Source organism: Otolemur garnettii, unplaced genomic scaffold (genome assembly GCF_000181295.1).
Source record: "Otolemur garnettii isolate 467f Iridium unplaced genomic scaffold, OtoGar3 scaffold00027, whole genome shotgun sequence".
Taxonomy (NCBI): Eukaryota; Metazoa; Chordata; class Mammalia; order Primates; family Galagidae; genus Otolemur; species Otolemur garnettii.
This window is the reverse complement of record NW_003852422.1, coordinates 761,861-776,842: the sequence shown is the minus strand read 5'-3', so window position 1 is coordinate 776,842 and position 14,982 is coordinate 761,861. Positions and strand designations below refer to the sequence as shown.

The 14,982-nt window shown below is 43.1% G+C and overlaps 1 protein-coding gene across 2 annotated transcripts in view; it reads left to right on the top strand.

Annotated features, from left to right (window-relative positions):
- ATP9B (ATPase phospholipid transporting 9B (putative)) overlaps positions 1 to 14,982 on the top strand; it is a 244,444-nt gene that overhangs the window by 164,159 nt on the left and 65,303 nt on the right. For both annotated transcript variants that reach the window (XM_003788391.3, XM_003788390.3), the window contains exon 13: positions 4,330 to 4,472. In XM_003788391.3, the coding sequence (XP_003788439.1) occupies positions 4,330 to 4,472 (143 nt within the window). The remainder of the gene's footprint in view (positions 1 to 4,329; positions 4,473 to 14,982) is intronic.

The window sequence follows — 14,982 nt, the reverse complement described above, 5'->3', positions numbered from 1 at the left end:
CGGTCACCACTCTGGACATGGTCTCCTGTCCCTAGGCTGAGGAGCTGGCCCTCCGCAGCAGCTGTGCTCACGGTCACCACTCTGGACATGGTCTCGCCCCTCTTTTTCATGGGTAGCTACTGCTTTATGCAATCTTCAGAGAGTATTTGTATTTAGCCTAAAATATATCAGTAGTAATTAGAGTATAATATTAATATAATATTCCATGAAATAATAACTTCTTACAACTCCGTAATAACAGAAATTCTTTCATTACAACATAAATCGTTTACAATGTGAGGAGGGCAGCTCCCTGGAGACACTCCTTGCCCATCATGACCTCCTGGCAAACCGCAGACTCCAGACACTACCGCCCAACTGAGGGCAGAAATCTGTTTGCATTCAGTAGCTGACATTTTCCAAAATATTTCAAGCAAAATGTGAAACAGCACAACACAACAAAAGGTCATGTTTCTCCAAGTGCAGAACTCTTAGCCACAGAATGAGAGCTGGGAGGGCTCACCAGGATGCCCGGCCCTCTTCCTGACCCACTCTCCCATGCCATGCTCTGGCACTTACTGGCCACCTTGCCTGCCTCTGTCCCTCCAGCTTTTTTTTTTACCTAATTTAAGCTAAGTGGCCCATGACTTCATTTTTATGATTCATAAAGAATTTTTCTGACCAGGTGTGGTAGCCCACGCCTTTCATCCCAGCACCCTGAGGTCAGGAGTTTGAAACCAGCCAGAGCAAGAGCGAGACTCCATCTCTACTAAAAATAGAAAAACCTGCTGGGAGTGGCGACAGGTGCCTGTAGTCCCCGCTACTCTAGGGCTGAGACAGGAGGATCACTTGAGTCCAGGAGTTTGAGGTTGCTGTAAGCTATGATCCCACGGCACTCTACCAGGGTGACAAAGTGAGACTATGTCTCAAAAAAAAAATAAAGAAAAAGAACCTTTCTCCAAAGCCCAAGTCAAAGAAGATTCTGAATAAATGTCTCTTCTTTCCCTTCTCAACTCCCCAGCACAGGACTGCTGTTTAGTGGCCATTTGTAGGACTGTCCCAATGTCCCAAGGCCTCTCCAGCCACAGTAGGTCATCCCTGCCAGTGAAGGAGGTCTCGGTCCTCACCTGGTGGTAACAGGAAGCCCCATAGGCAACTTGGGGATACGATGGCTCTGGCTTCAGAGCCGGTAGCGACCAGCCAGCCCTCCCGACCAGGTGCTGCCTTGCTCCTGGGCTGGGGACCACGGCTGCGTCCTGCCTGCAGCATCACCCTTGAGACAGGGTGTTGTCTCTGATGGGTTCACCGTCCCAACAGAATTGTAAGTAGCTACATGATGGTCAAGTGCTGGTTTAAAAAGTCTATGTAATAGTCAGAGAGTTTTTCTGACTAGTATAGTTCAAGTAATCTTTAAGATGTGAAATTCATGAACAGATAAATTATAGTTATTTAATTTTCTTTAACTTACCTGTAGACCTTCTTCACTGATTGTGATTCCTAGAGCTTGTTCTGTTAAGGGTGTACAGGTTGAAGCATGTGAATTGCCATTTTGGTAGGTCAAAAGGAGTTGATAGTTTTCCTCCATGGATTAAGCACGTTCTATCTGTTCTCTGTAGCACAGTGGTTACGGTGCCAGCCACATACACCTAGGGTGACGGGTTCAAACCCAGCCTGGGCCTGCTGAACAACAATGACAACTGCAACAAAAAAATAGCTGGGCATTGTGACGGGCACCTGTAGTCCCAGCTACTTGGGAAGCTAAGGCAAGAGAATCACTTAAGCCCAAGAGTTTGAGGTGCTGTGAGCTGTGACACCATGGCACTCTACCCAGGGTGACATAGTGAGACTCTGTCTCAGAAATAGAATTTTTAAAATAGATTTTATTTAGCCCATGTCAAAAATATATTATCATTTAACATGAGAGCAATACAAAAGTTTTAATGAGATAATTTTATGGGTTTTGTACTTCAAAACCTAGTGTCTCTTTTATACTAACAGCACCTCTCAATTCAGACTGGCCACATGTCAAGTACTGAATGGTCAGTCAGTCACCTGCGGCCAGTGACTGCTGCACAGGACAGTGTGACTGTTGTGGTCTCTGCATGCTCTCCTGACCCCCCTGACGGGAGATCCATCCTGTGCTGGACTCATACATGGGAATTCTAAGAGGCTTCCTTGAAGAAGAAAGCAGGCAGGGAAGGAAAGGATGAATATTATTATTACTATTATTATGCCACTTCTTCCCATCCTTTTTCTCAATTCCTCTTATTTTTCATTATTATTATTTTTTAATAAATCAAAATTTTGTACATTGATGCATTTATGGGGTTCAGGGTACTGCTTCGATATACAATGTGAAATGCTCACATTGAACTAAGTAACACATCCATCACAATTATACTCATTTCTTAATAGTTTTGAAGTGTACTATTGCATCATGCACATTAGGTGAGGTCCCCTCAAATACCCTCCCTCCTCCCAAATCCCTCCCCACCCCCGCTCTACCCTCCTTCTTTCTGGACTATAGTTACGTTTTGCCATTCATATGAGTGTGTAGGTGATTATATATTGATTTCATAGTAGTATTGAGTACATTGGATACTTTTTTTTCCATTCTTGAGATACTTTACTGAGAAGAACATGTTCCAGCTCCATCCAGGTAAACATAAAAGATGTGATGTCTCCATCTTTCTTTTTTTTTTTTTTTTTCCAGTTTTTTTTGGCTGGGGCTGGGTTTGAACCCACCACCTCTAGTATATGCAGCTGGCGCCCTACTCAGTTGAGCCACAGGCACCGCCTGTCTCCATCTTTCTTTATGGCTGCATAGCATTCCATGGTGTGCATATACCACAATTTGTTGATCCGTTCATGGGTCGATGGGCAGTTAGGCTGTTTCCATGTCTTGGCTATTATGAATTGGGCTACTATAAACATTCTGGTGAACATGTCTTTGTTGTAAATAATTTTTGATCATCTGGGTATATACCTAGTAGAGGTCAATTCCTTTTTTTTTTTAAGACAAAGTGTCACTCTGTCACTTTGAGTAAAGTGTCATGGTGTCATAGCTCACAACAACCTCAAACTCTTGGGCTCAGGTGATCCCCTTGGCCTCAGCCTCCAGTGTAGCTGGGACTACAGGTGCCCACCACAACACCCAGCTAATTTTAGAGATGGGATCTCACTCTGGCTCATCCTGGTCTCAAACTCCTAAGTTCAGGGATCCACCTGCCTCAGCCTCCCAGAGCACTGAGATGACATGCATGAGCCACCATGCCCAGCCCTACAGCTGTTCTTTTCAAACATCAGTTAATCAGATATAAAACCTTCTAGATTGATTCTTTAAAGCAATTACTCTTTCTCTACTATCCTCTTCCATTTTACTTCCCTATTATTCTCCTTCCTGAGAAATTCTTTAATACTCCTCTCCAACCCTTATTTGATGTTTTCAGTTCAGCCGTCATTAAGTTTTGTGAATTTTTTCTTCTTTTCTCTTCACCTCTCTTAACACCTGTTTCATGAATGAAATATCCTCACTTACTTCTCTGAGAACATCAATAAAAGACTCTCACAGTCCCACTCTGTTCTCGTTGTCCCTTCAGCTCCCTGATTCCTGTTGTGTTGGTATTTGTTTGTTTGGATCTGTCCGCCTCAGCAGCCAGGAGAGTTCAGGTGGGGCATGCACCTGACAGCCAGAAATGGGCTGGGAACAGCTTGGGGAAGAGGATTTCAATATTCAGGATGCAGATTTAATGGTTTTTATTTAAAAACCATTACTTACGATTAGGATACACTGTTTGAGTTTGTTAGGTGAAGTCCAAGTTATAGTTGAGTTGTTCACCCAGGAGATGTGCCACATACTGTGCCTGTTAGGTGGGCACTTACTGAGCCCCCTGCCCACCTCCCCTCCTTGAGTTTAATCGTGTTTCCCTGTCATGTGGGGCTGTAGTTGTTGATCTAGTTTCAATTTAGAACTGAGCACATGGGTTGCTTGTTTTTCCGTCATTGAGATAACTTTACTAGGGAGACTGTGCTTCAGCTCTTTCCAGGTAAATACAGAATATACCGTGGTCCACTGTTCTGTTCCATCTAGCACTGTGCTCTGTGTTGAAGGACAGAATGTGACCCATCTCTTTGGACACCTACAAACATTATCTGGGCTGTAAAAATATTTGTTGACTTAAATGTTATCAACTTCATTGATTTCAAAGTCTTAACTTCAATACTATCTTTTCCTTATAAAATTAATGTTTGTAACTAGATACATTTACATGGAATGTGATGGTACATGAATGTGGGCTCACTGTGTGGTTCCATATCATACTAATGACTGCAGTGGGTTTTATTTGGCAGTTTGCGTGTGAACTTGGACATGGGCAAAGCAGCCTATGGATGGATGATAATGAGAGATGAGAATATCCCTGGCACAGTTGTCCGGACCAGCACGATACCAGAGGAGCTGGGGCGCCTGGTGTATTTACTGACAGATAAAACAGGTATTGTGTTCACCTTTGAAGGGACCAAGTAATTATCTGATCAAAAATGATCGTAGGATGTTTATACATACATGCTTATGTTTATGTAGATATGTGTGTGTTAGAATATTGAATTCATATTTAGAGTTTTTCATACTCTGCTCCTGAAGATTTCTTACAACTTCATCTTTTAGTATGCACGGTATGTAAGATTTATCACAATGTTAAATTCTTAGAGCTTTAAGTGATATTTTTCTGTATTTTTAATTTTCTATAGTCTTACAGTTTTTTTAACTGGGTTTATAGCACCTCTCTCATGGCTTAAGAGCAAAAAATTATGTGTTTATTGTAGAACGATATCTGTGAGGTGTCAGGAGAGAATGACAAGGCATGTGAGTTTGGTATTTAGTGGTCACATTCTTGTAAAGAGCTTTACTGCAAGGTGGCTCTGTGGCTCAGTGAGTAGGGCACCAGCCCCATATACCAAGGGTGGCAGGCTCAAACCCAGCCTGGCCAAACTGCAAGAAAAATAATAGCTGGGCATTGTGGCGGGCACCTGCGGTCCCAGCTACTTGGGAGACTGAGACAAGAGAATTGCCTAAAGCCCAGGAGTTGAAGGTTGCTCTGAGCTGTGTGATGCCGTGGCACCCTACCAAGGGCAACATAGTGAGACTCTGTCTCTACAATAAAAAAAAAGCTTTACTGCAAATTGCTTATCCTGCCCTGAAGGTCTATGCCCCAAATTCTATTTGTCCTTATTTCATATTTTTCTTATTTTTGTAATTAGAAATCTCGTATCAGTCCATAACTTATTTTTTTACAGAAGACATATTGAACATAGTAATATGATAAGCTATATCTAAGGGTAAAATTTTTACCTAATTTATTGATATATGGTTTAAATTCCAAGTCAATTCTTAGTAAACAAGAAAGAAAAGAATATTTATACACACAATAAAGAAAATATGTCTCAAACAAAATACAACATCTTTTTTAATAATTAAATATTAGAAAAGTCAGGAAGAAGAGCAGTCGGCTGACAGCACTGTTATTTTAACATTTGTTATGCAAGCTCTGTTTTAGAAAGACAAAAAACAGAAATAAAATATAAAGCCAGAAATAAATATTTGCAGGTATAACAATTAATCAAGGAAATCATCTGATACTACTAAGACTAAGAAATCAGTAAAGTGAGAGTCACAGGTTAAACTCACAAAGCAGCTTTCTGATATGTAAGTGGAGAACTGACTGAGGCACAAACTTCCTGTCCAGAACAGCCCAGCTACTTAAAACTGAGAGGTAGAAGGGACACAGAGATCCCTGACTGAGAATATTCACAGAGCTTCGTTCATGAGTTTTTAGGAACAAGCATCTCTGTGACGCAGATTTCAGGGTGAATCAGTGGTGCCGATGGAGAAGATGCAGGAAGTTATCAGGAATATCTAGCCAAAATCACTGAAAAGGGGGTGCAGGGAAACAGTCTCCTATTGGGGGAGACGCCACCAGGACTGTTAGCGCTGCAGAGCTTCCGAAGCCAGGCTGCCTCTTACCAGGCTGACGCAGCTGTGACCCTACATTGCAGCCAGTGCCATTGACCTTTCTGAAGGTCCCAGGACCCTTATGAGTGATGCTAAATCTACTCTCCTGTGCTCTAGAAATGGAACAACAAAGCCTGGATAATGGCACAGCTGTACACAGCAGGGTTTATTGAATATTTTAAGCCCACTGTTCAGACCTACTGCTAAGAAAAACATGTCTTTACAAAATATCACTGCTCATTGACAATGCCCCTCCTCACCCAAGTGCTCTGATGGGGAGGTATAAAGAGATTCCTCTTCTTCTCATGCCTGTAACACAGTGCCTATTCTGTAACTCACAAATCAGAGAGTAATTTTGACTTTCAAGACTTCTTTTATTATTTAAGTAGTACATTTCATAAGGCCATAGCTGCCATAAATAGTGATTCCTCTGATGGACTTGGGCAAAGTAAACTTAAACCCTTTTAGAAAGGATTCACCATTCTAGATGCCATCTAGAACATTTGTGATTCATGGGAGGAGGTCAAAATGTCAACATTGACGGGAGTTTGGGAGACATTCATTTCAGCCCCAATGGATGACTGAGAGGTTCAAGACCTCAGTGCAGGAAGTCTCTGCAGATGTGGAGGGAACAGCAGGAGAACGAGACTTAGTAGTAGGGCCTGAAGATGGGACTGAATTGCCGCAATCTCAGGATGAAATCTGAATGAGGAGGTGCTTCTTAAGGATGAGCAAAGACAGTGGTTTCTCAACATTGAATCTTCTCCCAGTGAGGATGCTGTGAACGTTGTTGAAATGACAGAAAAGGACTAGAATGTTCCATAAACTTAGCTAACAGAGCAGCGGCAGGTTTGAGAGGATCGACTCCACTTTTGAAAGTTCTACTGTGAGTAAAAAAGCTGTAAACAGCATCTTGTACTATAGATAAATCTTTTGTGAAAGAAAGTCAATCGATGCAGCAAACTTCTCTGTTGTCTTATTTCAAAACCAACCCCCCCCCCCCCCCCCGTCAGTAGCCACTATCCTGGTCAGTCAGCACCATGGACGCTGAGGAAGACCCTCCACCAGCAGCAAGATTAGAACTGAAGGGGGGCCCAGATGATCACCAGCATTTTTTAGCAATAAAGTAATTTTTAATTAAGTATACATGTTGCTTTTTTACACAATGCTGCTGGACACTAAATAGACTACAGTGTTTTTTAGCATAACTGGGGACACAACTATAACCCAAAACACTTAAGAACCAAAAATTCCCATGGCTGGCTTTATTTCCCCTTTAGCTTCATTGCAGGGGTCTGGAACCAAACCACAACTTCTCTGAGGTGGGCCTGGAGGGTCAGATATGTTTCACGTGGTCGTGTGGAAAGGAAATAGGCTTGGGAGTTAGACAGACCTGAGCAGTGTCCTGCGCTCCCTCTGTGTGTGATTGTAGACAATTCCTTTAACCGTCTGAGCAAAATAAATGTCTCATCAGCCTTTAAAGTGTTGTGGTGGTTTGACACTCAGCTCTAGGACATGTAGTCAGGCGAACACAGATGTGCAAATCACGTCAGGGTAAAACAGCTGGCCTTGAACCGGCACCCTGTGCGGCCTCACACTCCCTGGCACAGCCTGTGCACCTGCTCACTGCCACATGGTTGTTTCATCCCAGGAACTTAAATAATTAGGCCCTCTCTAATTACAGGACCCTTCGTTCTATAATATAATTATTATGTACATAATTCTGTCTTCAGTCACCCCTCAGTCTATAAATCAGAAGTTGTAGCAGCTCATGCCTGTAACCCAACAGTCTGGAGGGAGGCTGAGACAGGTGGATTGGTTGAGCTCAGGAGTTCAAGACTGGCCTTAGCAAAAGTGAGACCCCCATCTCTACTAAAAATAGAAAAACTATCTGGGTGTGATGTGCATGCCTATAGTCCCAGCTACTCGGGAGGCTGAGGCAGGAGGATCTGGAACCCAGGAGTTTGAGGTTGCTGTGAGCTGTGATGCCACAGTACTATACCCAGGGAGGCAGAATGGGACTGTCACTTAGGTTCCCACATCTTTGGTGGCCTCAGTCGCAGTAGAGGCTCTCACAGCGGGTGGGTCCTCGTTAGCGTGAAGGATTCAGGGGGAGTGTAGGAGCCAAAGGCAGTTTGACTAAGTGCTGTGTGTTTCTGCTGAAATGATGAAGAATGTGCTGCTGGCCTGAGGAGCCCCCTGTCACTGACATAGTTGGAAGGGTCCATCCGTGATTGCAGACAGGCTTCATGCCACATCTATAGGCTTTTGACAGAAGCATCCCTCTCAGTGGGGCGATCATTTACTGCAGTGGGACAGAAAATGAAGCATCCCAAGGATTGTGTTATACTTTCCTCCTTGTGGACAAGAAAGCAGTGTGGGGTAATGAGGTCTGATTGGAGTGCATGCTTCCGGTAAGATCTGAAATTAATGATGTTGCTATAGTGACACATCTGCGACCAGCAGTGCATGAAACATAAAGTGATTCATTCGACAGGAGCAGACATCTGTTAGCTGTGCGGATGCAGAGCTCATCGACACTGACCAGCAATGCTTGGCGTCGTGACGGACGAGCAAACGATGCTGAAACAGGAGGACAGATGATTTGTGCTGAATCTACTGCAGGAACTTTAATCTTTAATGGTCGTATTTGGCAATGCCATTGTTTAGAGAACAATGCTGCAGAGAACTCATAAATTTTAAAACTTAACTCAGGGTGCAGTCTATTAAAGCAAACATTAATTCCTATGTTAGGAGTCTTATCTTCACTTAGAACAAAGCCATTGCTAAAACAACAGGTGTTTTAAGACTCACATTTGAATTATAGCATCCACTACCCAAAATACCCTGTCGCTCCAGCTTGGATCACCCGTGAGGTTCATGGAACAGGCCTCGTTGTGAAGGAGAGGCCTGGTTTCTGGTCTGTGGGGCAGCAGAGCAGGACAGGCATGGTGGTTGATGGCCCGAGGCCTGCAGATCTCACAGTGAGACTCAGAAGTGTTTCACATACCCTCTAGACCAGTGATTTCCAACCCCTGTGCTGCACACTGGATGCCATCAGAGGATCTTAGCTGTGCCTTAGAAAGTTTTAAAGATCATTAATTAAATTATTTTTGAAAGAAGTTCAAAGCACAGTCAGAATATTCTTTTTTTCTACCTTTTTTTTTGATCAACATAATTTGAGTGTGCCAAGGAAGTTTAACTATAGGCTAAACTGTGCCATGAGATAAAAAAGGTTGAAAACACTGCTGTAGACTAAAGGACAACTGCATTCTCTTCTGCATGATAGTAACTGCAGCATTCAGTGATAATAAACATGAATAGCCTTCCTGGGACAGTTGCTTACTCCTGAGCGTCCTTGGATATGAATGCTGTCCTTAACGTTTGAGGATGTTTAGACCAGCTTCGACTCCTGATACGTGATGGTCAAGCAGGGGCGTGAGTCAAGCAGGGGGATCATGATCATCTGAGAAAGCCTGACTTATAGCAAATGCCAAAATTTTAAATAATGTCCAAATTTTTTTTAAACAAAAGCATATTTTAAAGTTTGGTTAATCAGTTTTACTATTCCTTTAGAAGTTTTGTTTCTAATTCTTCTTTCTAAGAGCTAAATAATTTGTGTTTTGCTATAACCATTTATCACGCATGGTTATTACTTCAACTGCCGTCTTCACAAGAAGTGAAGTGACTCCTGTAGGTAAGCTGCGTATCTGTGAACTGTGGATAGAATGACTATTGTCCGCTAACATTGCTTGCTCTTACAGTGCAGAAGAGCGTGCAGTGAGGCCAAGCGCATCCAGTGACCCACTTAGCAAGCGACAGGCATGTTGGAGGGTGTAGGTTACTGTCACAATCATATCAGAGGACAAGCTGTCAGGATGTAGCACTCTTAGTACTTGACAGAGCCATCACATAACCTCACCCCAGTTTCAGTTTAAAGCACTCTGATCACCTCTTCTTACCCCCTCATCACTCCCTGTGTCTGGGGACTTAGCTGCCATGGACTCTGTGCTTGTGAGCTATGGGGCAAGTGGGTCCTCAGGTCTGGGCGGAGGCCGGGGTCACTGAGACCATCATGCAAGTCAGTGCTTGCTTGCTTTTTATTATCAGGTGAGATTTCCTTGTATGGCTAGACCACATTTTATCTTCCCACTCATGAGTTGATGGACCTTTGGGTTGTTTCTGTTTTTGCCTATTATGAATAATGTCTCTGTGAACATTCAAGGTTCAAGGCATTTAGGCAAGAACAGGCATTTGTGTGTAGGAAATCCTCAGGAGTCACCTAAAAATCTATTAGTGAAAAAGTTTAGTAAGGTTGGAGGATGCAAGTTCAATAAATATGAGGAAGAAAGAATTGCATTTCCATACACTGGCAAAGAGCTCTCGGAAATAGGATTAATAAAACAATTTCATTTACAGCAAGAAACACTTGCTAGTGTTAAGATGGCAGTGACCCCCTCAGATTGGTCTGTAGGCTCTACGTGATGCCTTCTTTGACCAACTGGCGAGCTGATCCTAAAATTCATATGGAGATACTGGGGACCCAGTATAGCTAAAACAATCTTGAAAATGAAAAAACAGAAAAATTACTCTTCCTAATTTCAGAACTTAATGGAAAGCTCCAGCAGTTAAGAGAGGATGGTCCTGGTATAAGAGCAGATACCTCTTGGTGGGATAGAAGTAAGACACCCTAAGTAAGTCCTAATGTTTGTAGTCAGTTGGTTTTCAGTAACTATGCCACGGTAACAGTAATCCTAGGAGATAAGAATGGTCTTTCCAGCAAGTGCTGCTGGGCAAATGGAAATGCAAAAAAAAGGACCTTAGGTCTTGGCCCCACATCGCACACAGATTAACTCAGAGAGCATCGTGGACCTAAATGTAAGTGCTCAAATCAGAGTCTTTTAAAGTTGGTCAGCTTTCAGAAACTATTCTCAGTTCTTGCTGTGGTTTGATTGTGTCCCTCCCCCCACCCGAGACTCCTGTTGAAACTTAAACCCCAACATAATGGTATTAAGATGAAGGCCTTAAAGAGTTGATTGTGCCATGAGGCTGTGCCCTCAGGAGTTGTCCATTAGCAGATTAATGGGTTTCCCTGGACTGTGTGCTTGTTTACGAGAGGGGGCAGTTACAGCAGCCAGTTTGGCTCTTAGGGAACCCCTGGCTGGGCGGTACCCTGTGCCCTCAGCCTCTGCAAAGGGACCAGCCAGAAGCCCTCAGCAGATCTAGCCCCTCCACCTGTACTTCTCAGAACTTAGGAAAACATTTCTGTTCTTCATGAATTTTACAGTCTCAGCTGTCACAGCAGAAAATGGATGGAGACAATAATTCATTTCGTTGTCCCTGGCTCCAATTAAGCAACTGAATAAAAGACTTTTGGCTATGCACCTAAATAAAATGTTTTATAAACATAATTCAAAAGGAGAAAAACATAGTTCAAGCCTAAGTGTCAGTCATTTTTAAAATTATTTTTAACTAAATCCAGAAGTGCAATGGTATATTTAGTATTTTAGCACCTGCTGTGTGTTTCTTGGTAGCCAAGACAGCCAAGCTGTCAGGGATCTTTGTGCACATGATCCCTCCTGGCTTCTCTTCAATCAGTGGTGAGAAGCAGAGTCTCACAGTGTGGTGGAAGGTAGGAGTCTCAGAACCTGGATACTATCACCAGGCTAAAAAGAGACACCAGCTAAGGTGGCTGTTCTCAACCTTTAACACAGACCCACAGGTTGAGAACTGCTGAGCTAAGGCAACTGTATTAGAGTGGTAGCTACTTCAAAACCCCAGATGTACTGTCTACAAATAGTCTGTGAATGGAGGGTTTACGATGATGGGGACTCGCCGCATTTGGAAATGTCGGATTTGTCTTCTTCAGTAATCTGATCTCTGGGAAAAGATGCCCAAAGTAAGCAACATATTGACACATTGCAGGACTCACATATAAGCTACTTTCACCCCATGATGAATTCATGGGCCCTGGACTTGATAGTGTTAAGATGGCAGTGACCCCCTCAGATTGGTCTGCAGGCTCTACGTGATGCCTTCTGTGGGTTGCCACCCCAGGAGGAGCTGAGCAGACGCCTGCTTCCTGATAGAGATAGGAGCTGGAGGTGTAGGGCTGGCAGCAGGCACAGGGGGAGACCACTGCTTCAGCTCTTTGGCAAATCAGTGGCAAGGAAGAGAGTGGAAGGAAAACCTGAGAGTAAAGGAGGCTCAGGAGACTCTTCCTGGACTCGTGTCCCCACAGACAGTATGAAAAACGGGGCACATGAGCCCCTGACTTGCTGTTTGGTGTGGGGAATCGTTGTTGCTGGGGTGGTGAACTTGAGGTTCTCTGCTCTAGAATGTCTTCCTTGGATGACCAGTGCTGACACCTCATGTGTGAGATGCTGTGGTGCACCAGTTCCCGCAGCCCCTGGGGGAGGGAAGCTGGGCGCAGACAGGAGCTGCCTGGGGCCCTCACGTCACCAGGTGCCTCGGGGGTTCCCAGAGTCAGCTCTTGGCATTCTATATGTCTGACGTTGATGTGCAGTATGAAATTTCTTGGGTTTTGTTTTACCCCAGCTCAAGGGGTGTACACGCACATACTTGCACACGTGTGGGGCCCACGAGCCTCGAGAGGTTTCCGGCATGTGCTGCATGTTGAGACAGCATCACCACTAGTAGTCAGATGCCCAAAGCAACATTTTCCCCTCCACTCACCCCGTTACTAAAGTGCCATAAATTTCTAGACCTCCTAAAGTGGACTTGGCCACAATCATGCTTATAACCATCTTGTTCATTCATTTCTACCAAGAAAACATGCATGACTTAAAATATGTGGTTTTGGATCCAGGAGCCTTCGACCTTTCCTGGCTGAGTGTTTCTCCTTCTTTTTGGCTGCTGTTGCTGAGGGCAGAGCACCAGCTTGTGAAGCAGGGCCTTCCCTCAGCAAGCCCAAGGCCAGCTCCACTTCTCCCGTTTTCCTTCTAAATGTTTTTCATGTCATTGGTTAGTACAGGCCACACACCACGCAGTGATGTCACCTAGTGTTTCTGACAGAAAGCGTGTCACTCTCAGGTGTCGTCTGATCTGAATGTCTGTACCTGACCCCAGTGTGATGGCATTCAGTGTATATTAAATACGTCCTTGATATATAATATGTGCATTTTTTTCATGACCAACAATAAAAGATTCATTAGAACTCAAACTTGAAAATGGGAAATTACTCCAATATTTGTTTATTTATTTTTAATTCTTTATTAAATCATAACTGTGTACATTAATGCATTGATGGGGTATAGTATGCTGATTTGATACACCATATGGAATGCTTACATCTGACTGATCAATATAACTATCTCTTTGCTTATTTATTTGTTGTGGCAAAAACATTCATACTTGGCTCAGCACCCATAGGACAGTGGTTATGGCTCCAGCCACATACACTGAGGGTGGCTAAAGAACAATGACAACTGCAACAAAAAAATAGCTGGCCATTGTGGCAGGCGCCTGTAGTCCCAGCTACTTGGGAGGCTGAGGCAAGAGAATCGCTTAAGCCCAAGAGTTTGAGGTTGTTGTGAGCTGTGATGCCACAGTACTCTACTGAGGGTGACATAGTGAGACTATGTCTCAAAAAAAAAACAACAACAAAAGTCCATTCATACTCTATTCTTAATATATGGAAGTACATCACTACATTATTCACATTAGGTTGTATCCCCCCCACCCCCCCAAACTCTCCCTTCTCCCAACCTCCACCCTCCTGTCTCTTTCCTCTATCCTCCTCCTTTCTGGTCTATACTTATGTTTTACCACTCCTATGAATGTGTAGGTGATTATATACTGATTTCATAGTAGTATTGAATACATTGGATACTTTTTCCCCCATTCTTGAGATACTTTACTAAGAAGAATATGTTCTAGCTCCATCCAGGTAAACACAAAAGATGTGAAGTCTCCATCTTTTTTTATGGCTGCATGAGTATTCCATGGTGTACACATATCACAATTTGTTAATCCATTCATGAGTGGGTGGGCACTTGGGTTGCCTCCACAGTTTAGCAATTATGAATTAATTGGGCTGCAGTAAACATTCTGGTGCAGATGTCTTTGTTGTACAATGATTTTTGATCATCTGAGTAAGTACCTAGTTGGGGGGATTGCAGGATCAAATGGTAGGTCCACTTTTAATTCCTTGAGTGCTCTCCAAAATTCTTTCCAAAAAGGCCATATTAGCTTGCATTCCCACCAGCAGTGTAGAAGTGTTCCCTTTTCTCCACATCCACACCAACACCTTAGTTTTGGGATCTTATTATGTGGGCTAATCTTACTGGAGTTAGATGATATCTCAGAGTGTTTCTGATTTGCATTTCTCTGATGATTACAGATGGGAAGCATTTTTCATGTCTTCGTAAGCCATGCGCCTGTCTTCTTCAGAGAAGTTTCTGCTCAAGTCTCTTGCCCACATAGAAATGGGGTTGTTTTTTTCTTGTTGGTTAGTTTGAGCTCTTCGTGAATTCTAGTTATCCAACCTTTATCAGAAGCATAACCTGCAAATATCTTTTCCCATTCTAAAGGCTATCTGTTTGCTTTATTTACTGTGCTTTTGGCTGTGTAGAAGCTTTTTAGTTTCATCAGATCCCAGTAATATAATTTTGGTGTTGCCCAGGTGGTCCTCCCCATAAAAAATTCTCCCAGGCTGATTTGTTCAAGTGTTTTCCCTGCACTGTCTTCTAATGTTTTTATAGTTTCATGTCTTAAGTTTAAATCTTTTATTCAGTGAGAATCAATCTTTGTTGATGGTGAAAGATGGGGGTCCAATTTCAGTCTACAGGTTGTGAACCAGTTCATCCAGCACTATTTGTTAAACAGGGAATCTTTCCCCCATTGAATGTTTTTGATAGGTTTGTCAAAGATCAAATGACTATAAGTGTCAGGGTTCATCTCTTGATTCTCTATTCTGTTCCATAAATCTACCTTTCTGTTTCTGTGCCAGTACAAGGCTGTTCTGATCACTG